The 23481-nt window shown below is 49.9% G+C and overlaps 1 protein-coding gene and 1 long non-coding RNA gene across 2 annotated transcripts; one reads left to right on the plus strand and one right to left on the minus strand.

Moving 5' to 3' along the window:
• Window positions 1-472: 472 nt before the first annotated feature.
• On the minus strand, window positions 473-7677 carry LOC119824481. The gene is made up of 3 exons (XR_005287099.1): window positions 7541-7677; window positions 4815-5020; window positions 473-804 (listed from the first exon to the last, which is right to left on the minus strand). It is a non-coding gene; the product is annotated as an uncharacterized LOC119824481 (long non-coding RNA).
• Window positions 7678-7831: 154 nt separating this feature from the next.
• On the plus strand, window positions 7832-22434 carry Orai1 (ORAI calcium release-activated calcium modulator 1). Its single transcript, XM_038345524.1, has 2 exons — window positions 7832-8368; window positions 21407-22434. Exons 1-2 carry the CDS (start codon window positions 8063-8065, stop codon window positions 22001-22003), a joined length of 903 nt encoding a protein of 300 aa, XP_038201452.1. The 5' UTR covers window positions 7832-8062; the 3' UTR covers window positions 22004-22434.
• Window positions 22435-23481: the final 1047 nt, after the last annotated feature.

The raw sequence follows: 23481 nt of genomic DNA on the forward strand, positions 1-23481 counted from the left end.
ACAGCCTTGTCATTGTATGTCAGAGTTATTTATTTACAGAGCATTTCAGCAGGAAGACCAGGAAGCCTTCCTTCAGACATTTATCGAACTACAGTAACCCCAGATACGGACTGGGGACCGTAGTATCTAGTAGATGTTTGGTAAAAGTACATTTCATTCCATGAGGTTCTCAGACCTAGCATCTAACAGGTACTCAACAGATGCTCCTCTAACTGAATACTGAGCCACTTGCACCAAGCTTAGCAAGTAGGCATCTGCTAAATGTGCAACTGCATGCAGGAATACTATGAAGCATGGCCTGAAGAGATTCTGAAATATTAAAACCTGCACCTTTTTAAAAATTTATTTTATTTTTTGAGACAGGGTTTCTCTCTGTAGCCCTGGATGTCTTGGAACTCACTCTGTAAACCAGACTGGCCTCGAACTCAGAGATTCACCTGCCTCTGTCTCCCGAGCACCACGGGTGGAGACAAGATCAGAAACTGAAGGTTATTCTCAGCTACATACGAGTCTGAAGCCAGTCTGGGCTTCCTGAGGTGGCCCTATCTCAAAACAAAGCCATCAGATTCAGTATCTGATGACAGCCGCTTCCTGGCTCAGTGATGGCATATTCTTGCTATGTCTTGTAGTAAAAGAGACAAGTGTTCTCTGGGGCTTCTTTTATGAAGACATGAATCCCAGTCATAAGGGAGAAGATAGAACGCCATCAGATAAAGCTTCCCTAGTGGGAAGCTGAAAAGCCACTGAGGTGCCTTCCACAGCGTAGCGAGCTAAATAACGGCCCCTCTATACACATCCTGGAACCTGTGAACAGAATGAGGTGGGTTAGATGGGAATGGCTTTACAGAGGGATTTTCTTTTTTCTCTCTCTGTCTCTGTCTCTGTCTCTCTCTCTGTGTGTCTCTCTCTGTCTCTCTGTCTTTCTCTCTGTCTCTGTCTCCGTCTCTCTCTGTCTCTCTCTCTGTCTGTCTCTCTGTCTCTCTGTCTCTCTCTCTCTCTCTCTCTCTCTCTCTCTCTCTCTCTCTCTGTCTGTCTCTCTTTTGAGACAGGGTTTCTCTGGGTAGCCCTGGCTGTCTTGAACTCCCTTTGTAGGCTAAACTAGCCTCAAATTTGGAGATTTGGCTGCTTCTGTCCCCCAAGTGCTAGGATTAAAGGGGTGTGTTGGCCGGGTGGTGGTGGCACATGCCTTTAACCCCAGCACTTGGGAGGCAGAGAAGGGCAGATCTCTGTGAGTTCGAGGCCAGCCTGGTCTACAGAGCGAGTTTCAGGACAGGCTCCTAAGCTACAGAAAAACCCTATCTCAAACCCCCATACACACAAAATAGGGGGTGTGTATGCCATTTTGCCTGGCAAGTTGTACCTTTTAGAAAGATTTTCTGATTGCTCTGACAGAATGGGCTCCAGGAGTTTTAAAAATAGTCACCGAAGAGTTGGGCAAGGGACAGCTGACATCCAGTGACTGATGGTGGCACTCTGGATACAATGAACAAGAGGAAGCTGGAGGAAAGAGCTGACTTTAAGGAAATGTTCAGGACCAGAATTGGCTGGGTTTCCTGATGGACTGGATGGTGAGGGAAGGACACCATAAAGGAAGGGGTTCGAGTATCTCCTCGGGTGATGGGTGTTCCTGGGAAGCAAGGTATTTTTATGTCATTAACCTGGAATAGTTCTGAGAAATAAGTGCCCTTAGTCTAAAGGGTTTTTATGAGCCAGGGCAGAGGATTAAAGGCAGCCAGGCTCCAGAGAAATCCCAGGTCAGTAGACTGCAGAGTATGGTGACTGTAAAACTAAACCTTAAAATGTTTTGACTCTTCACTCCCTGGGTTCAGAGTGTCACTTTAAATATGTGTTTGGCAACATCAACTGTTCTATTTTTCTTTTTAATTATACAAAGAAAGATCCCGGAGATGGCCCAGCTCCAGACTGGAGGAGGGAAGGGGAATTTGGCAACCACAGCTGAAGGCAGAGACATCAACTGAAAAATCAAGTAGATTTCAGATCTTTCTGAAGGAGCTGTGAGACCAAGCTCCCTACTCCCCTGAACTCGGTGTGGTCAGCCCTGACTCAGGATTTCTAAAAGGAGACAGATAGACTCACCAGCTTAGAGCGGACACAAGACAGATGGAAGGGTCTGGATAAAAATATCTCTGCACTAATGCTAGACTTGTACCTTAAGTTTACTTCAGGCTCCACAGTCGTCTTCCCCTTCATCCTAGGAGAGCAGAGAGCTTACTCCTTTTGTCTGTCGGCACTGCCTACTGTGTGCCAGGCACTGGGTGACACTGGTATGGGTTCTGTTTGTGCACCCAACTACCTGAGTCGATATTATCTTTATACCTGGTTTCTGCACATGGTATTTGAGGTGACAGAGGGCAATGCAATTCCACAGCCCACTGCTAGGTCTGGCCCTCTGTGCTGTCAAGTCTATCCCATCCTCTTATCCCGCTTTGGTCCTGCATCACTGAGAGCCATTCTTATGGCCGCTCAATCAGCAGGCTTTCTGCACAGACCAGACCAATGGGAGGCAGGGACAAGAGCGGATGGGGGACCACCTGGAGGGGAGGGTGGCAATTGTGTCTTCCTTTCCCTTCCTTCAGGGCAGTACCATATCTGTTCCTTTATTCTGCTACCTGTTTTTCCTGTTTGGATTCTCAGGATGAACTGCCCTTGGTAAATACAGATTAGCCCATTCAGTGCCATGGCGCTGCCTTCATTCTTTGATCCCCGCACAGCCCGTGAGAGGGAAAATAGCTACCATTTATTGAGCATTGTGCTGACTGCCAGACAAATGTCCTGTCACAAAACACTCGTAACAACCCTGGCTGCCTGGTGCCATCGTGATTCCCGCTTGACAGATGGAGCCTAGACAGGTTGGGATGTTTGCCCAAAGTAGCAGAGCCATGCAGCGATGAAACCAGAGTCCAAATCCAGGTGTCCCTACCTCACTCAGTGGTCTGCCATTTTTCTTATTTTTGAATGTACTTGCAGCTAGCCCCCTGATAAATAAGGATTCAACCTCTCTGGTCAGCTGAAGTCTCCTCTTAGGCCCTCCAGGGTCCTGAGATTAATCTCTCAGGCTAACATTAAGAAAACACTACAGGGCTGGAGAGATGGCTCAGTGGTTAAGAGCACTGGCTGCTCTTCCACAGGTCCTGAGTTCAATTCCCAGCACCCACATGGCAGCTCACAACTATCTATAACTCCAGTTCCAAGGGATCTGACACCTTCACACCAATGCACATAAAATAAAGTTAAATAATTTAAAAAAAAGAAAGAAAAAAGAAAACACTACATTCTGTTCATTTATTATTTTTCATTTATTATTGTCTCGAGACAAGGTCTAATTATATAGCTCAGGCTGGCCTCAGACTCTTATCTCCTACCACAACCTCTCAAATGCTGGAATTACAGGGTGCCCCACCACACCCAGTTAACGGATTTATTGTCTCAGTTCTGGAGGTCAGAGGGCAGCCAAGAACTACAGCCATATCACTCTGATGTCACCCAATCTCCCCAGTGTGTCAGGAGGGACACCCTTCTCAAGACTTTAGAGGAAGATCTGTTTTCGGCTTTTTGCCCCAGCCTCTGGCATCCTGCATGTACTCCAGCAGATGATAGTGGTCTTTCCCTGTGTTTCATCACATCTATGTGCAGATGCTGGGTGTTTTAATTTCATGTGTGGGTGTTTTTGTGTGTATGTATTTGCATCAGAGGTGTGCCCAGTGCCCAAGGAGGTCAGAAAAAGGTTTCTGATGCCCTGGAACTGGAATTAAATGATTGTGAACCATCATGTGCATGATGGAAATTGAACCCAGATCCTCTCTCTGCAAGAACAATGAGTGCCTTTAAACCACTGATCTATCTTTCCAGCCTAATTGTGTATTTTTAGGACTCTGTAGCCCAGGGTGGCCTAGACTCACTCTGTAATCAAGGGTACTCCTGCCTCAGCCTGTGAAGGTCCAGGATCAGAGTTATAAACCACCAAGCTGAGTTAATATCTCAGTTTTGCTTAAACAACCAAAGCTCCGGGAGGAATTTGCCCAAGGTCACATTGTAACTGAGCAGACAGAAGCACAACCAAATTTAAGCATGTAATAGACTCAAAACACTTGAATGCTTAGCTAGAATGGCTTCTTTTTAAAGATTTTATCTATTTTTAACGTGTATGGAGTGCTTCGCCTGCAAAGATGTGCACCATGTCCAGGGAATGCCTGTGGTAGTGAGAAAAAGGTGTTGGATCCCCTGATGCCACTTGAGAGTCACCGTGTGGGTGCTGGAGAACCAAGCGCTATATTCCTACTAGAGCTCTTAACCACTGAGCCAACTCGGAGTCTCTCTGTGTGGCCCCGGCTGTCCTGGAACTAGCTGTGTAGACCAGGCTGGCCTCGAACTCAGAAATCCACCTGCCGTGGTGGCGCACGCCTTTAATCCCAGCACTCGGGAGGCAGAGGCAGGCGGATCTCTGTGAGTTCAAGACCAGCCTGGTCTACAAGAGCTAGTTCTAGGACAGGCTCCAAAGCCACAGAGAAACCCTGTCTCGAAAAATCAAAAAAAAAAAGAAAAAAGAAATCCACCTGCCGCTGCTGCCTCCCGAGTGCTGGTATTAATGCTTTTCCCACAGTATGAGGATGTTGCTACCACCTAGGCTACTCACCCAGCAGTCTTTGATCGCCCCAGGCTATAGCCATTAGTCCCAGTAAACTGAGCCATTTTCCTTGCAGGAGGGTCTCTACACTGTCAGGCACAAAATTGATTGGAAAAGAAAAGTACTTAGCGCTTTTTTGAGATACCAACACCAGAGGGTGAAAGTGTACCTTTGGTGTACTTGAGGGAGCAGCAGGTTGGCTTGGAGAAACTGACGAATCAGGATCCTGGGTTCCGATCCTCTCTGTTCTCTGTTGGCAACTTTTACCGTCTTTTAGCACGGTGCTTTCTCGCTGGTTCCTGAAGTTCTTCACCTGCTGAAGTATGGGTACTGACAACTTTGCAGCCTTTGTGGCCACTCATGGTCCAGCTGAATCTAGGAAGGGAGACAAAGGTTACTATGGGCCCTTCTATCCTGCAGGGCCAGTGGCTGTGCTTAGCAGCCTCCCCTCCACCCTAGGTCTGGATTCTTTCTTTGCTTTGCTTTTTGTGCCAGGGTTGAACCCAGAACTACATGCTGAGCTGTTTTCTCAGTTATACAGATGGGCTGATTCAAAATCAGATTCAGAATTAGCTTGATAAGGAGAAGAGGGGATTAGCATGTGGCAACCAGGAAACCATCTCCCTGTAAAGCCCCTCTGTAGCCACCACTGCCAGATCCCATTGCTCCAAACAGTAGGTCTCTCTTTGTGGTTTCCAGACTCCTCCCTCCAGACCTCAGCCCCTCTCTCAGCAGGGTTTTCTCTGGACCAAGGGCATTTGTTACTTCATTCAACCTGTTTCTATACACACACTCTAAGGGTGCTCACGCTTTAGGGGGGGTCAGATCAATACACAAATTGGCTAGATAATCTCAGATGCTGTCTTAGTGTTGCTGTGAGAAAGGCCAAAACCAAAAGCAACTCGGGGAGGAAATTCGACTTACGCTTCCTAGGTCACTCTATGTCAGGACAGAAGCTGAAGCAGAGACCAGACAGGAACACTGCTTCCTGGTGCACTCAGCCTGCCTTTTTATAGAACCCAGGAATACCCACCTAGCAGGGACAGCTGGGCCATCTCACGTCAATTATCAATCAAGAGAATGTCCTACAGACTTGCCTATGGGCCAATCTGAAGGGTGCATTTTCTCAATTGAGAGCCGCTCTTCTCAGATGATTCTAGCTTGTCTCAAGCTGACAAGGAAAAAAAAAAAAAAAAAAAAAAAGAGCCAGCACAGATGCTGTCACAATCGGAGATATGCAAGGAAAGATATCAGGGCGACTAGACACGTCCTGGTGAGAGGCTGTAGGCAGAAAGAGAAGGTCTTTTTGGAAGTGATATTTGAGTCCAGATACAGATCAAGAGTGATAAGCATAGGAGGGGTGTAGTGGCCTTTAATCCCAGCACTTGGGAGGCAGAAGCAAGTGGATCTCTGTGAGTTCAAACCCAGCTACCTACAAAACAAACTCAGCGGGGTGAGATTTCAAATTCCAAGTCCTCAATCTTATTTTGTCATTTTGATTTTGTTATTGAGCCGGTCTTTTTCATGTAGCAGTGGCTGGCCTAGAACTCAGAGATCCACTTGCCCTGCCTTTGTCTTGCTGAGATTAAAGGCACTTACCACTGCAAACTCAGAGTTCTGAGTCTTTATAAACCTGGGAAGAAAGCCTCTAGGGGAATCTCCGAAACTTGGATGGACGCATTCTCCTTTGTACCAGGTGGTTGGGTGGCGGGCTGCCCTCTAGTGGTTTTACAAGAACGATCGCACCATAGACCTGGCGTGCCACATGCTTAGGACTTGACTGGGGTCTAAATGTGTCACTTGTTCTTCTCTTTCCCACATGTATTCAGTCAACAAATATTTCTTCAATGTGGAGCATATGCCAAGAAACAAACATCCTGAACTCTGGGGCCAGAGCAGCGGAACCACTGTTAACATAGTGGCTTTGGATTTAACATTGTCGAATTCTTTAGTCCGTCCGTACCTTACCTCTCCTGAGCCCCACCCTCAACCCCCATATTCCGAAGTCCCTGACTCGTGGTCTCTGCACTTAGTTTCCTTTCTCCTTAGGTCCTGACTCTTTACATTGCTGGCCCAAGTCTCAGTTCAGATGAGACCCAGAGGTGTGAACGAGTATATTGTCTGCCCCCACAGAATAGAAAATCCCATGAAGAGACCCAGGAATGGTAGTACACTATTATTTACTTATCTATTTATTTGTTATTTATTTATTTTGAGACAGGGTTTCCCTGTGTAGCTTTGGCTGTCCTGAAACTCACAATGTAGACCAGGTTGGTCTTGAACTCACAGAGATCCACCTGCCTCTGCCTCCTGAGTGCTGGGATTAAAGGCTCACGTCACCACTGTCTAGCTAGTACATGAATTTGATGCAAGCACTCCAGAGCCCTGGGCAGATGGATCTGTGTGAGCTTGAATCCAGCCTGGTCTATATGACACGTCCCCAGGCCAGACAGGGCTATGTAGTTCTCAACAAAACAAAACAAAACAAAACAAACAACAACAAAAACAAATCGGAACTATCCCCATTACTATCCACTTTTTTTAAAAACCGTTTTTATTTTTCCCTATACATCTACAGCTTTCTGAACCATAATTTACACGTTGGTGTTTGTGGGTCTCTTCTAGTAGAATGTTGGCTGCAAGGGAGCATGGAATTTTGCTCCTCTTGTGTTCTGAAGCAGGCACTCACTGCTCCTTCAAGCTCGTGAAGCTCCTGCCTCAGCCTCCCCTGTGCTGGGATTACAGGCAACATGACCACTCTGGGATCGACTTTTTATCCCTCTTAATCACAAATTTAATGCCCGTCCTGAGCGCCTGGCAGTGTTGGCACCCAGTAAGGCGCTCAATAATCACCGAGCGAACTCTAGACCTCCACTTGGTCTTTTTCCAACAGACCTTTTGCCACCTTGTTCCAAGGAGGAAACAGGCCTCAGGAGGCGCCCAGAGGTGACCTCGAATGGCTCAACTCAGAAGCTCCGGGAGCAAAGCCACACGAGCAGCTGCAGAGATGAAAAGCGAGGCCTGTCAGCGTGGGTCGCTTCCAGGAAGATTCGCCAGGGGCTGTGGGCGGAGCCGTCGGAGGCGGCGTGGGGCACGTAACTCGCAGGACACCGCCCACCTCTTTGTGGGCGGGCATCTGAGTGGGTGTGGTGTATGCAAATAACCGCGGGGGGGCCGGCCAATCGTGGAGCGCATCGAGGTGTCGGCCTGGGACCGGACGCCGGTCGGCGCGCAGGCTCAGGTTGCTGTAGCTTGGAACTTGCGGAGCGCTTCTGTGGCCACGGCCTCGGCCTCTGGATCGGGTCCGTCCGGCCGCGTGCGACAAACTCGAGTGGGCGCAGGCGGAGGTGCGGCGCGGCCCAGGGCCGCAGCCTTCGCAGGCGCCCGCCGCCAGCCGAGTCTTCGCAGAGTTACTCCATGCATCCGGAACCTGCCCCGCCCCCGAGCAGCAGCAATCCCGAGCTTCCCTTGAGCGGCGGCAGCAGCACCAGCGGCAGCCGCCGGAGTCGCCGCCGCAGCGGGGACGGGGAGCCTTCGGGGGCCCCACCGCTGCCGCCACCGCCAGCCGTCAGCTACCCGGACTGGATCGGCCAGAGTTACTCCGAGGTGATGAGCCTCAACGAGCACTCGATGCAGGCGCTGTCCTGGCGCAAGCTCTACTTAAGCCGCGCCAAGCTCAAAGCGTCCAGCCGGACCTCGGCTCTTCTCTCCGGCTTCGCCATGGTGAGCTCGGGCCGCCCTGCCTTCCTCCCCTCTTCCTGCTTCGTCCGCCCCCCCCCCCCCCCCGCCGCAGCCCCGACGGGGCCCACAGTTGGGAGCGGGCTGGGCGTGCCTGGGGTGAGGGGAAGAGCTGGGATAAGCCGTTGTAAGCGCCGGTGGGAAGCCAGAGGTACTGAGCTGAGAGGGAGAAGTGGACCACCCGAAATACCCAAGCACAGGTGTTTTCAGACGGGTACTGTGTTGCGGCAAAGAAGTTAGGGGCACAAAAAATGTTCCTTTCCTGAAGTTGATAGTATAAGAAGTCTGCTCTGCATATATGTGCTCAGGGGCACAGGGAGAATGCAAAAGGTCTGGCCCACTGAGGACAGGTGTCAAGGGATGGAGAGGAGAGCTACCCTGTGTTGTGCCCTCCCACACACCTAAAGCCAGAAGGTATTACCATGGCTACTTTATCAAATACTGGAGGAGATTTCCTAAGGCTTTCTGCTCCCCATACTCCACCCACTCTCACTCCCCCACGTCTCCCCCCACCCCCGCATTTTCCAAGAGCCTCAGCCTAGGGTTTGACAGCCACTCCCCATCCTCAGTTTCTTCTCCAGAAACTTGTCTCTGAGTCACTGGGTGTGGGGGAGGAGGGTGGGACATGTTCCCCTTGAAGGCTCTCGCTTGATTAGGAGGTTGATTAGGAGGAGGTCAACATATTTTCTTCCTCTGGAGTCCTTAGAAGATGGTACAAGAAGTAGCAGCAGGAGGTGCCCTGGAGGCTGCAGTTATGCTTTGAGAAGTTCACTCTAGGAATACCTTCAGGCCTGACAACTTGGAGTTTGCCTGGGGCAGGGCACCACATAACAATTTCATTATTATCTCTTGGTGATGTCAACCTGCTTCAGTGAAGTCTATCTCCCTCCCCTCACCAGCACTCCCGCCCCCCCTTCCCAAGAATTAGCTAAACCTTGGCCTTGAGGAAGGGAGTGGCTGGCACCCTTGGTGTTTCTTGGGAAGGGAGTGTAGCAAGGTCTGGGTCTCTCCCTGTCTTGTGTCAGTGCAACAGTGAGCCTGAATGCTTTAGAGGCTCTCAATGTGCTGGGCCTCACTGAAAGGCCAGGAGAGGGGGTGATGGAAATACCCCTCCCAGCTATGCCACTTGCTTGTCACTCTCAGGCCAATCCCTCCCCTCTCTCCCTCGACCTTGATTTCCGAAATGGTAAATAAAAACTTATTTAAAAGTCCTCTGATGCCACTGGGTGGTGGGGAGGCAGAGGCAGGCAGATCTCGCTGAGTTCGAAGCCAGATTGAGTTCCAGACCAGCCAGGACCACACAGAGAAACTGTGTCTTCAAGGTGGGGAGAGTTCTCTTGCCTTTAAAAATGAAGTTGAAGGGCCCATTAGTGATGAAAAGAGGAAGAGTTGGGTGAGACCTATAATTACAGGGGGAGAGGCAGGAGGATTGCCCACAAGTTCAAGGCCAGCCTATTCTGCTTAGTGACTTCAAGCCAGGGCTACTTATTAAGACCTTGTCCTGGAGAAAATAGAGGAGTAGCTCTGTAGTTTGTAGTTCAGGCAAAATGATAAAAATTTTCTTCTTTTCCAGATAGTTTCTCTTTGTAGTCCTGGCTGTCCTGGAACTCGCTCTGTAGGCAGGCTCAGAGATCCACCTGCCTCTGCCTCCTGAGTGCTGAGCTAGTCTGGTAAACAGGACTTGACCGAGGTCAGCAGGCAGGCAGGTAGTTCTTGTTTGGGTACTTGTACCACCTGTCACCATAGTGCTGTGATCCGTGTCCAGCCGAAGGCGGGTAGCACCAGGCCTGGGGAATGAAAAACTAAGCCAAAAGGTTTCTTTTTGTTGTTTGTTTGTTTGTTTGTTTGTTTTGTTTTTCGAGACAGGGTTTCCGTAGTTTCTAGAGCCTGTCCTGGAACTAGCTCTTGTAGACCAGGCTAGCCTCGAATTCAGAGATCCGCCTGCCTCTGCCTCCCGAGTGCTGGGATTAAAGGCGTGCGCCACCATCGCCCGGCGCCAAAAGGTTTCTGTGGACACTAAAGAGAAAGTTTTACAGTCTGTGGAGGTGAGCGACCACTGTGTCCACCTTCCTTCTTCAGGTGACACTCTCCTACTCTGTTGTCCTCATTCTTTACTCTGCAAGAGGCCAGGCCTCCACTGTCAAAAGGCTGGAAAATAATATAACCTTGAGGGGGCGTGGGCATCTCCACACTCTGGGAATTTGGTTTTCTCAGCCTTGGTGAAGTAGGTTCGTCAATTCCACGATGGCTTCTCCTACGCTCTGCAGACTGGGGACCGTTGAATCCCAGGACAGCCTCCATGTTGGGCAGCAGATTTGAGAGGGTAGCTAAGTTCTTGCTGTGAAGCTGGACTTCTGAGAGCCCTGGAGACACGGTCTGAGCTCTAATTGTGCCCTGCCCCCACTGCCCACTGAGTGAACCTCAAGAGAGGAAGGGGTGCCTGCCTCCCCAGTGCCATGGTAACAGAGTGACAAGTTTCCTGGATTACTCTCCCTTGGCTTGTGAGTCAGCACAACTAACTTCCTGTCCCCAGAGGGCTTCCTTCCTACAAACCTGGAAGAGTGGAGGAGCTCACATGACCTTTGCTCTCTAGGGTCAGCCAGGTTGCCTAGAATGCCAAATTTACCTCTTTGTCCATAAAGTGAGGGTGAGGGAGAGAGTCTCCCAAAACGCCTGGGGGAGATCGAGCTAACCCTTGCTTCATTCACATAGGAAGAGCAGCCAGGTACCTGTAACTTGACGAGGGTAAATGTCTGGAGCTTAGTCTTCTCACATGTGAGGTAGGCAGATCCTAATCTCTTGACGTGAGTGAAGATTCACTACAAGGGTCCACGGCAGGGAGAGGGGCAATTTCAGGATCTGATGATGTACCCTGCTCTTGTATAGTCTGCTGGTGAGACTCCACAAGATGAAGAATAAACCCAAACGTAGGGTAGATGTGCGTCTTGCCGTGTCCTTCGGAGCCTGCCTTCCAGCTCTCCGTACCTAAAGTTACCACTCGACAGCCTGAACAGGACTCCGTAAGGACTGTGTGCTCATGCATGGCAATCCGGTCCACTGAGGAGGGCAGGCTGTAACATTAGCCTAAGCAGACAACAATTGGAAAGGTCACTGGTGCAGTAAACAAAATGCTTTCCATGACCTGGGATCAATTATTTTTGGATTATCTTCCTCCTCAAGTTCTTCCCGCCAACCCCCTTTTGTTCCAGGTTCCAGAGCAGGTTCAGAAGTTGGCTGAGATTTCTGGGAAAATGAGTTGGAAGGAGACACTCAAGCCATGAGACGTTATTGGGTGTTTATGACGTCCTCAGAGCTCAGGGAGCCTGGAGATGACCACTTGGTACTAATCCCCAGAAGTGATTGTTAGTGCTGGAGCTGATGAGGCTCTTGCACTAGGCCAGCCAGGGTACAGAATGCTCTAGAAGTGCCATCATGGCATCTTTTTCCAAGCATGGTTGTCCCTGATGAATGACTTGCCTCGTTGAAGTCATGTGGTTGGGAAAGTGGCTGTATCCTTCTGAGCGGCACCGAGAGAAAACAAGCATCAGAATGGTAAGGGCATAGAGCCCGGAAGCTCTAGGATAGAGGAGTAGGAACAGGGACCGCATCTCTCCAGCTGGATGTCAATCTCAGCCCAGCCTCTTCAGACTGTACAATCTGGGGGAAGTGGAAGTCACTTAACCTCCTTGGATCTCGGTTGTCTCACCTGTAAAATGAAGTAATAATAACAGCAACCTCGTTGGTGTGAGGATTTGGTGGGTTGGTATTTGCCTAGATACATGCCTTGGTATCAAGGAAGCTTGTTCACCTGAGTTTCCAAGGTGTGGGGGGGGGGGGGGTTTGGAAGGGTTAGCTGAGTTAGAAGAATGTGTTTCCACCTGAGCCTTGAGGACGGTGGAGTGAGGTTTGGAGAAGAGCCTCGTCAGAGGAACCGGCAAGAGCAGTTACAGAGATCAGGGAAAGGTAGGAAGTCTGGTGTGACTGGCATTGTGCCACGTGCCAGTTCACTATGGTAGCCAGGCATGGTGGTGCACATCTTTAAGCCCAGTACTCAGGAGACAAAGGCAGATGGGTCTTTGTGAGTTCAAGCCCAGCCTGGTCTACATAGTGAGTTCCAGGCTAGCCATAGCCATAGTGTGAGCCCTTGTTTGGCTGTTTGGGAAGTTTGAGCTCCTGTGTGGGCGGTAGGGAGCTATCAAGGGTTACAGACCCCAGAGTGGCATGGCTAATGTGATAGCGCTGGCCGAAGTGGCCATCATGCAGCTCCCATTGTGTCTGGAACAAGCCCGGACCCCCTTCTTTCATTCTTGTTTAAACCTCACAGGGCTCCTCGCAGCTCAGCTCGCCACTAATTTGGAGCCTTTTCTCCTCTTCCCCCTCTTGCCAGTATTCCCTGGTTGGTACCCAGGCCTTTGGAGCCTGCCAGATGCCCAATTCTGCATGCAGGATTTGTGTGCTGGGCTGTGTGTAAAAGGAATGCTGCTGAATGTCCCAAGAGGAGGTTGGTGTCTGCCCTACTGAGAAGCCTTTTGTGAAACTTCACAAGTGCCTGCGGCGTGTTTCTGGAATTCTCAGCTGGGAACAGTGAGCCCCCCCCCACCCCCCCGTCCCCGACTGGTAAGGAAAAAACTCTTCTGAAGTAGGTTTCCCAAGGCAGTGCCCTGTTGATGCGCACTGGGTAGAGATGGAGGATACTCAGAAGAAAACGAAATACGAAGTTAAAGTGGAACTCGGCCAGTTTCTCTGATGAGACATCTCAGGGTCTTTAAGTAGCTGATAAAGAGGCCAGATTCAGACGGCACCACAGCCCGACAGTGTTGATGTGTTTGTTTTTTAAAAAAGGATCGTTGTGATTTTTATTTCTTTGAAATTGGGTCTCTCTAGAGCCTGATCTGGCAGGGAACCCCTGCTCTTCCTGCTTCAGTGTCCTGAGTGCTAGGAGGGCAGGCATATACGGCCACGCCTGGGTTTCTCTGTGTAGTCCTGGCTGTCCTGGAACTCACCCTGTAGACCAGGCTGGCCTCAAACTCAGGGGTCCTCCTGCCTCTGCCTCCTGAGTGCTGGGACTAAAAGCTTTTGTCACCACACCTGCTGAGAAAGCTGTCATACAGGTGATGGGTTTCGTTATGGCATTGTCGTTCCTGTGCCCTTAAACTTGGCTCTGATGGGTGATCCTCCCCCGAGGTTAGGACTCGTGTGTGGCTGTTACTTGTTAATCTCCTTTTGGGAGTGTTTGTCCAACCCCAGGGTCAGCCAGCTTTCTCTGTCAGGGCAGTATGGTTTTCCAGGTAACTGTCACACTCTGCCATTGGCCTTAGATGTTATGTAAATTAGTGGGTGTGGTCAGTAGAGGGGGGGTAGGCCTATAAAACATGTAAACCACAATCTGAGGGCCCTAGTTGATCAACCTTTGCTCTGAACTTTGGTCTCCAAACTACTAAAACTTGTTAGTGCCAGCCTTACTAATTTTTATTTGTTTATATTGAGACAGGATCTCACTGTAGCCCTGGCTAGCATGGAACTGTGTAGACTAGGCTGGCCTCCAACTCCCAGAGATCCACCTGCCTCTGCCTCCAGAGTGCTGGGATTAAAGTCGTGCGCTGCTACCCCCAGCCTTGTTTGTGTTGTGTTTCTACAAGTAATATATACATTCTAATAAAATAGCAGTCAAACCAGTGGTGGTGGCACACACCTTTAATACCAGCACTTGGGAGGCAGAGGCAGGCGGATCTCTGTGAGTGCGAGGCCAGTCTATGGAGTCTATAGAGGATGAGTTCCAGGACAACTTGGACTGTTACACAGAGTAACTCTGTCTCTTAAAAAAAGAAGGAGGAGGAGGAGGAGGAGGAGGAGGAGGAGGAGGAGGAGGAGGAGGAGGAGGAGGAGGAGGAGGAGGAGGAGGAGGAGGAGGAGGAGGAGGAGGAGGAGGAGGAGGAGGAGGAGGAGGAGGAGGAGGAGGAGGAGGAGGAGGAGGAGGAGGAGGAGGAGGAGGAGGAGGAGGAGGAGGAGGAGGAGGAGGAGGAGGAGGAGGAGGAGGAGGAGGAGGAGGAGGAGGAGGAGGAGGAGGAGGAGGAGGAGAGGAGGAGGAGGAGGAGGAGGAGGAGGAGGAGGAGGAGGAGGAGGAGGAGGAGGAGGAGGAGGAGGAGGAGGAGGAGGAGGAGGAGGAGGAGGAGGAGGAGGAGGAGGAGGAGGAGGAGGAGGAGGAGGAGGAGGAGGAGGAGGAGGAGGAGGAAGATATCGATCATGTTATGGCCGATCATGTTATGGCCGGGAGGTGTTGGCACATGCCTTTAATCTCAGCACTCAGGAGGCAGAGTCAGGCAGATCTCTGTGAGTTCGAGGCCAGCCTGGTCTACAAGGCGAGTTTCAAGACTGGGTCTATAACTACTGAGAAACCCTGTCTTGAAATTGAAAAACAAAATACAAACCAAAAAAGCTATCACGTCATTAGAAACATACCTAGAAACAAAAGAAAGTTAAAAGATGGAGCTAAGCAATAGTAGCACGTGTCTTTAGTTCCAGTAGCACTTGGGAGGCAGAAGCAGGCAGATCACTGAGTTTGAGGCAAACCTGATCTACAGAGTACCAGAACATCTAGTACTACACAGAGAAACCTTGTCTCGAAAAAGGGAAGACAAAAAAAAAAAAAAAAAAGGTGGGCATTGGGGTTCATGCCTGTCATTCCAGCACTGGGGAGCTAGAGGCAGGAAGATCAGAAGTTCAAGGTCATTCTTAGCAGTGAGTAAGAGGCCATCTGCTACAATATAAGACCCTATCTTGAAAAGGAAAAAATGCTTCTTGTTCTTTGGAATGTACTTGACCCAAAAGAAAAGTTAAAGGGATGCTTGGTGCTGAACCTCAGTTACAGAACACTTGCCTGGCATGCACAAAGCCCTGGGTTTGAATAGTAACACCACAAAGAAGAAGAAGCGTGCTAGATATCCACGCAGGAAACCCAGACAGGAGGACCGTAAGACCTTGTCTCCAAAACGCCTAAGCATGGGTGCTGGACGGTTGGCTTGGTGGTTAAAATGCATGTTGCTGAGCAGTGGTGGCCACACCTTTAATCCAAGCACTGGGGAGACGGAGGCAGACAGATCTCGTGAGTTCGAGCCCAGCCAGAGCTACAGGACAGCAGACTACACAGAAAAACCCTGTCTTAGAAAACAAACGGAAGAAATAAAAAATGTGTGGCTCTTGCAGGGGACCTGGCTTTGAGTCCTAACACCGAAATGGCTGCTCACAGCCATCCATATCTCCACTTCTGGGGGTCTACCACCCTCTTCTGACCTCTGAGCTCATGTACCTAATATAAGTTCAGGCAAAAATCCTCACATAAAATAATAAATCTTAAAAACAAACAAAAATGTGAAGAGACAGGATGAGACAGGAGGATTGCCAGTATGAACTACCAAGTGAGGCCCTGTCTCAAAAATAAAAAGGGGTGGGGGAGAGATACCATTGTGCTGAATCTGCAGAATGAAACCTTTACTCAGAGAAGTGACAGCCTCATCAAGGGTCAGAAATAAGTGTGAGGCCAGGTGTGGTGGTGCACGCCTTTAATCCTAACACTTGGGAAGCAAAAGCAGGAGGATCTCTGTGAGTTCAAGGCCAACCTAATCTACACAGCAGGTAGGACATGAAGATCTACATGGTAGAGAAAACCCGTGTCAAAACAAAGCCAAATAAATAAAAATGAGTGTGGACACCAAGATCAGTAGATATGTGTCTCCATTTGGGGGGTTTGTTTCATTTTTAGAAACAAGGTTTCTATAGTTTTGGAGCCTGTCCTGGCACTTGCTTTGTAGATCAAACTGGCCTTAAACTCATAGGGAGCCTCTGCCTCCCGAGTGCTGGGATTAAATGTGTGCGCCACCACTGCCCGGCTTTCTCCATTTTTTTTTTTTTTTTTTGAGGAGCCAGCTAGGGGGTCCAGCACACACACCACCACCCCATTGACCCTGGTGTTGTATGCTGGCCCTTCTGCACCTGCCCTTGGGTTAAGGAAGATTGAATGCCAGGCATTTAGGAGGGCTTGCCCAGTAATGGTGGAATAGTGTTTGATTTCCACAATATTGTGTCTCCTTCAGAATGGGAGGAGATATCTCTGGAATTCTCGGGTGGGGGGGGAGTAGTGAGCCCGAGCTTGTAAGAATGGACTGCATTGACAGGCTACAAGAGTAAGTGGTTTTTAGTGAAACTTTTGTTTCTGTTTCATAAAAGAGTACATATCTATTTTTAGAAACATTTATTAGAGTACTGGACTGCTGTGGCCAAGAGAGTTTATAAACCATGGGCCTGGATTCAGATCTCTCTCAGTCGATGGTTTGCATTTGGAGTGGAGTTGGCAAAGGCAGGCAGCTCGCTGAAGCTCATGTGGCTGGGGTCTGGGGGTCTCCCAAAGGCTACAGCTATCCAGAGGATAACTGTAGGATGGACTGGAAGAACTAGGGGGGAAGAAAGCCATGTTGCCCACTGTGGGTAGAGGGGTTGGGCAAGGCAGGTGGGGGGCTCTCTCAAAAGTACGTGAGTGGCCAGGTGCTCAGGGTCTCCATGCACCCAACAGGAAGGTGTGAGATGGTATTCAAGGGGAGGGGGGGCATGTGCCTGGCCAGGTCAGCCAGGCATTGCCCTCCACAGGATCCGTCATCTTTAGCCCCTGCTTCAGTACTAGGATCCCCAGTTTCCCCGGTGAGGGTGTGTAGACTGGTGGGAGCTGGGGACCGTGGTCACTGTTCCGTCCGGCCAGGTTTGTGAATTTGTGAAGGCCCCTGGCTGACTACGACTGTTTATTTTGGGTTAACAGCCCTGCTCCCTGCTATATTTACCTTGTGAAGCTGCATGCAATCTGATCTGATGTGATCTCTCTGGACGCTGCTGGGGCCCCCAGATGTCAGCTGCCAGATCCTGCCAGGCCTCCCCTGACTTACTCCCCCGACCCTGCGGGACATACTCCTCGTGGGAATCATTTCGGAAGAGGACTTATGTCTGTGAGCGGTTTTCATCGGGGTTCATGATTTATGCCAGCCCCCCCTTACTTCTCATTCAGAACCATTTCTTGTATGTAGCCTGTGCTATTGAACTTGGTCCTACACGTGGCAAGTGTTCATCCCGCCAGCCTGTGTGGCTGGACTTCCAGGAATGGTAGATGAGGATGATGGGTTCCTTCTGGAGCAGCAGGCCCTTCCTCTTCCTTGGGGACTTCAGCCTTCCCTCAGCCCAAGGCTGTGAGGATACTGACTTTTGTGGCCCTGGTGACGCTGTCGTGCAGGGATGGTCAGTTGACCAGGTCTTGGGTGGAGTACACTTCTCCACTACCCACACTGGGAGCTCGTGCTGTCTCCGAGAGAGATATACCAGGCCCCCAGTGAGGAATAGCGTGCAGGCCTGGGGAATCCACCCTTTTTCTCTTCCACTTCTAGCTCTTTGTTTTTCTTTTTAACTAAGATTTATTGAGCTTCTCCTTTGGCCGATTCTGTGCTAAACATTTACACACAAAAACCTCATTTAACCTCAGTGACCATGTGAAGAAAGCGCACCCTCATTACACGCGTCCCCCTCCTCTCCCCTCCCCTAGCACAGCGTAGCTGCCTTTCTGCATTGATCTCATTTCTCTGAGCCTCAGTTTCCTTGTTGGAAAATGAGTAATGAATGCGTGTCTGTCTGTCTGTGCACATGTGCAGGGCCTCACCACGCTAGACTAGCATGCTCTTGCTGATAACTAGTAAGAATCATTGATGCTCTCTAAAGTTTATCCTAGGTCAAGCAGTGTTTAAAAGGGCATTTTGTGCTCACTGTGGCGCTTCATCCCTGTTACAAGCAGGCCGTACTGAAGCCTTTAACACTGACTTGTCCAGGGTCCCCAGCTTTGTGAGCTGCTGCCGCCCAGGTTTCACATTCAGCCTTCTGTTGTGGGTCTGTGTGCTAGACGCTCCACAGAGTGGGGCAGGATGCCATGAGAAGGTTGCTGGGATGCAGGAAAGTACACAAACTGACCGGAAACACCCCCAGCAGCAGTCCCACAGGGCAGCTCTGCACATTCCCCTCCACTACAAGTGCATCTGTGGTGGCTCCTCCAGGCTCTCCTGCTTGTCCTTTCTCAGGTTTCAGTATCCGGAACAGCAGGCCAAAACAGGAAGAGGAAGTGTGGGGGTGGGGAGGTGGCCGGAGGTGCGGCTGCTGAGGGTACCAGGCTCCTCCAGGTAGGGGTAGTAGAGACTGGGTCAGAGCCTCAAGATGTTACCTTTCCTTGTGCTCTTCCATGCCCCTCACCCGCATGTACTGAGTTACCCGGCTCCCTGACCCGCATGGGCTCAGAATAATTCTCAGGGTTGGCATTAGGCCACTAGGGAATCTTAAACAACGGTCAAATGCCTCATGGCAGTGCCCCAAATTTACATGAACTTGAACCGTTTTATAAATTCTCAGGCTGGAGCATCCTTATCCTTGCTAGTCGTGGCAATTCTTAGGCAAAAACCTTTAAATCCTGTTGAAGTGTTCTGGCTGTTTGTCTGCAGCATCCGCTCGTTTCCCGAGACTCTGGGCTATCTCTTTGCTCTGATCCTGGTCTCACCCCTTCTATCTTACAAGATGCTTGGGTCTGGGCAGAAGCTTTAGAGGGGGACTTGGAATGGCTCTGACTTGAGCCAGGTCCACTGGTGACCTGCTTTTCTGGAGCTGAGCCTGTCTCTCCAGCAGGCGGGTGAGAACGGCAGGATTTCAGGTGGACTGGGATAGGAATGAAGGGTTTAAACTGAGTACTAATAAAATCTATTTTTATTGTGCCCCTCAGGTTTTAAAGGTTTGTCCACACCACCTGCACTTACCATCATTTTGTTTTATTTTCTCATTAAAGACGGGGTCTCGTGTAGCTCAGGGTGTCCTTGAAGTTGCTGCGTAGCCAGGGATGACCTTGAGCTTTCCCGGTGCTGAGATTCCAGGCATGAACCACCACACATAGTCTATACTGTAGCCATGTTAGGGACTAATGGGGCTGCGTGCCTGGGAAGCAAGCACTCTAGCGAGTTAACACTCCCCAGCCTGCCGGGCGGTAGTGGCGCACGCCTTTAATCCCAGTACTTGGGAGGCAGAGGCAGGTAGATCTCTGAGAGACCAGCCTGGTCTACAAGAGCTAGTTCCAGGATAGGCTCCAAAGCCGCAGAGAAACCCTGTCTTGAAAAACCTAAATAAATAAATAAATAAATAAGTAAATAAATAACACTCCCCAGCCTTCCTTTTTAAAAAAAAAAAATTATTTATTTATTATGTATACAATATTCCGTCTGTGTGTATGTCTGCAGGCCAGAAGAGGGCACCAGAACTCATTACAGATGGTTGTGAGCCACCATGTGGTTGCCAGGAATTGAACTCAGGACCTTTGGAAGAGCTGGCAATGCTCTTAACCACTGAGCCATCTCTCCAGCCCCCCCAGCCTTCCTTGATGATAGCGTCCTCTCCCTGTCTCTCTGCCGCCCTTGACCCTCCGGCCCACATGGGCAGACCCTGGCAGTGCACCTGGTTGCCCAAATCTGATGAGCTGGTGTAAAGAGCAGGTAGCAGGCCCAGAGTATGACCCTGGTAACCCCAAATCCTCAAGTCTCCAGGAACTTGGGGAGCTGGTGTGTGAGCCCTTGGGCTAAAGGACATGGCCGTGGGGCTTGCTGGACAAGATACAGGCACAGGGTTGAGTCTGTCTGTTCGGAGAAGCCACTCTTGGTTCCTTGTTGGCCTGTGCACTCTGTTCTCAGAACGGACCTAGATGTGACGTGAGAAGGCCTTCACTTCTCCAGCTTCCAACCTGTTCCTTGTCCCCGAGCAGGACATGAAATAGAGTCCTGTTGCCGGGCGATGGTGGCGCACGCCTTTAATCCCAGCACTCGGGAGGCAGAGGCAGGCGGATCTCTGTGAGTTCGAGACCAGCCTGGTCTACAAGAGCTAGCTCCAGGACAGGCTCCAAAGCCACAGAGAAACCCTGTCTCGAAAAAACCAAAAAAAAAAAAAAAAAAGAAATAGAGTCCTGTTTTAATATGACACTGTGGGGCCAGATGAAGTAGTAGATGGTAGTTGTTGGGGTTTTTAGGCTTTGTTTTTGTTTGTTTGTTTTGTTTTGTTTTGTTTTTTTCAAGATAAGATTACTCTGTGTAGGCTTAGCTGCCCTGGAACTTACTCTGCAGACCAAGCTGGCCTCGATCTCACAGAGATCCACCTGCCTCTGCCTCCTGAGTGTTGTGATTAAAGGTGTATGCCACTACCATCCTGTGATTTTTTTTAAAATTTATTTTATATGCATTGGTATGAAGGTGTCAGATCCCCTAGAACTGGAGTTATAGAAAGTTGTGAGCTGCCATGTGGGTATTGGAAATTGAACCCGGGTCCTCTGTAAGAGCAGCCACTGCTTTTAATTGATGAATCATTTCTCCAGTCCTGACTTACTTTATTTTTAAGGTATTTTAAAGTTTTCCTGATCTAGAGAGAGAGTTAAGCAGGTAAAAGTACCAGCTACCAAGATTATCAAGCTGAGTTTAATTCCCAGGATCCATCATGACAGAAAGAAAAAAATGTGTCCCCCCCCCCCCCACATACACCCCAAGGCAGAGACAAATGGATCTCTGAGTTTGAGGTCAGCCTGGTCTACAGAGAGACTCTGTGTTGAAAAAACACAACAACAGCAACAAATTACAGTGTGTATAATACATTTTACTGTACCATCTTCCCTGTCTCTGATCGACACTGACAACGGCAGCGTTCCCATTTGGAAGATGTTTATTGTACACCAGGAACCCTCTTAATTGTTAAAATAATTCTGTTTTCTATATGGTAAGGCTCAGCGACACTGACTTCCTAAGGACACACAGGTAATGGATCCATTCTTGCTGCCCTCATCAGTAGTTTTTGCTACTTCTCTACTTGAAGCGGGTAGGGCTTTATCATTCCCCGAAACGGAATCTGAGAGTCCAAGGGACAGGTTGGTGGGAAGGGAACTAGGATTTGGCCTGCTCCTCACTTCCCTGTTCCCCTCCCTAGGTGGCGATGGTAGAAGTCCAGCTGGATACAGACCATGACTACCCCCCGGGGTTGCTCATTGTCTTCAGCGCCTGTACCACGGTGCTGGTGGCCGTGCATCTGTTCGCACTCATGATCAGTACCTGTATCCTCCCCAACATCGAGGCTGTGAGCAACGTCCACAATCTCAACTCCGTCAAAGAGTCGCCGCACGAGCGCATGCACCGCCACATCGAGCTGGCCTGGGCCTTCTCCACTGTCATCGGGACGTTGCTCTTCCTGGCTGAGGTCGTGCTGCTCTGCTGGGTCAAATTCTTACCCCTCAAGAGACACTCAGGCCAACCAAGCCCTACCAAGTCCCCTCCCGAGTCAGCAGCTGTTGCCAACAGCAGTGGCATCACCCCGGGTGAGGCGGCAGCCATTGCCTCCACTGCCATCATGGTCCCTTGTGGCCTGGTTTTCATCGTCTTTGCTGTTCACTTCTACCGCTCACTGGTCAGCCATAAGACAGACCGGCAGTTCCAGGAGCTCAACGAGCTGGCAGAGTTTGCCCGCTTGCAGGACCAGCTGGACCACAGAGGGGACCATTCTTTAACACCCGGCACCCATTACGCCTGAGTCTTTGCCTTCCCACTGGCCCTGGGGAACTTTCGAACTTTTGAGCTTTTGCCTTAACGCCCTTCCCATGACCTTGTCCTTGCCCGATCTAGAGGACAGCCTGTGCAGGCGGCTGGGCTTCACCAAGGCAGAGTGTGGAGGGAAGAGGCTTTTAAAAAAGAAATCACTGCACTTTGAGACTTTCTTCTGTGAGAATAAGCACTCCCTGTTCTTCCAGCTCTGGGTCCCCCTCCTGGTAGGATGTGTGGGGGGTGTGGGACAGATGCTCTTTGTCCAATTCTCCTCCCCCGCACCAGTGCCACCCGGATGCTTCCTGTCCTGTCCTTCTCAGCCTCCTTCCCAGTTGGTGTGAATGTGTGTGTGTGCGTGTTTGTGCGTGGGCGCGTGCTTGTGGGCGTGTCACATAAAATATACACACAAGGGACACCTCTTCCTCGTGTCTGCGTTTGTTGGGTCTAGACTGTGTGATAAAATGCCCTAGTCAATTGAGCCACTAAACAATCTTTTTGAAAATTGAGGAAAGGGGCTCAGGGACAGAACACTAGCTTCATAGGGCCAAGGCCTTGGCCTTGGACCACCAACCTCTACAACACTTGTGTTGCTGGGCACAGAAGTCAGGACTTGCCCCGCACTCTTCCACGGAGCTCTACTCCAAGACGTGTAACTTTGTTTGGATAAAAGACACCTTTGCGGGGTGGTGGTGACAACACACACCTTTACTGCCAGCACTTGGGAGGCTGAGGCAGGCGGATCTTAACAGCACTTGACTGTGCTTCCAGAAGACCCAGGTTTGATGCCTGATATCCGTGTCGTAGCTCACAACCCTCTGTGACTTCCATTACAGGAGATTCAACGGCCTCTTCTGGCCTTTATGGGGACTAGACACACATGTGTTCATAGGCATGCAGGCAAGGCAAAAACACACACATTAAAGAATTTTAAGAGACCTGGTTGGTGGTGACCCATGCCTTTAATCCAAGCGCTCTGGAGGAAGAGGCAGAGGAATCTCTAAGTTTGAGTCCAGCCTGGTCTACAGAGCAAGTTCCAAGACAGCCAGGACCAAATAGAGAAACTATCTTAAAAATCAACAAAAAATAAAAGACACAAGGCCAGAGAGATGGCTCAGTGGTTAAGAGTACTTGCTGCTCTTCCGGAAAACCAAAGTTCAGTTTTCCAGCACCCACAAAGGACAGCTCACAGCTGCCTGTAACTTCAGCTTCAGGGGATGTGACCCCCTTTTCTGGCCTCACTGGGCACCAGCATATATGTGACGTATGCTCACATAGATTCACGGCTATCCTTGTTAGCTTAGATACGACCTAAAAACAAAGCTGTTCCTTTACATAGCCACAACTCATTGATCAATTAAAAAAAAAAAAAAACAAAATGAACAAAACTTGAGAACAGGATTTTAAGTAGCCAAGGCTGGCCTTGAACTTGTGGTCTTTCAGGAACATCCACTGTCCAGGTGCTGGAAT

This window comes from Arvicola amphibius, chromosome 10 (assembly GCF_903992535.2).
Source record: "Arvicola amphibius chromosome 10, mArvAmp1.2, whole genome shotgun sequence".
Taxonomy (NCBI): domain Eukaryota; kingdom Metazoa; phylum Chordata; class Mammalia; order Rodentia; family Cricetidae; genus Arvicola; species Arvicola amphibius.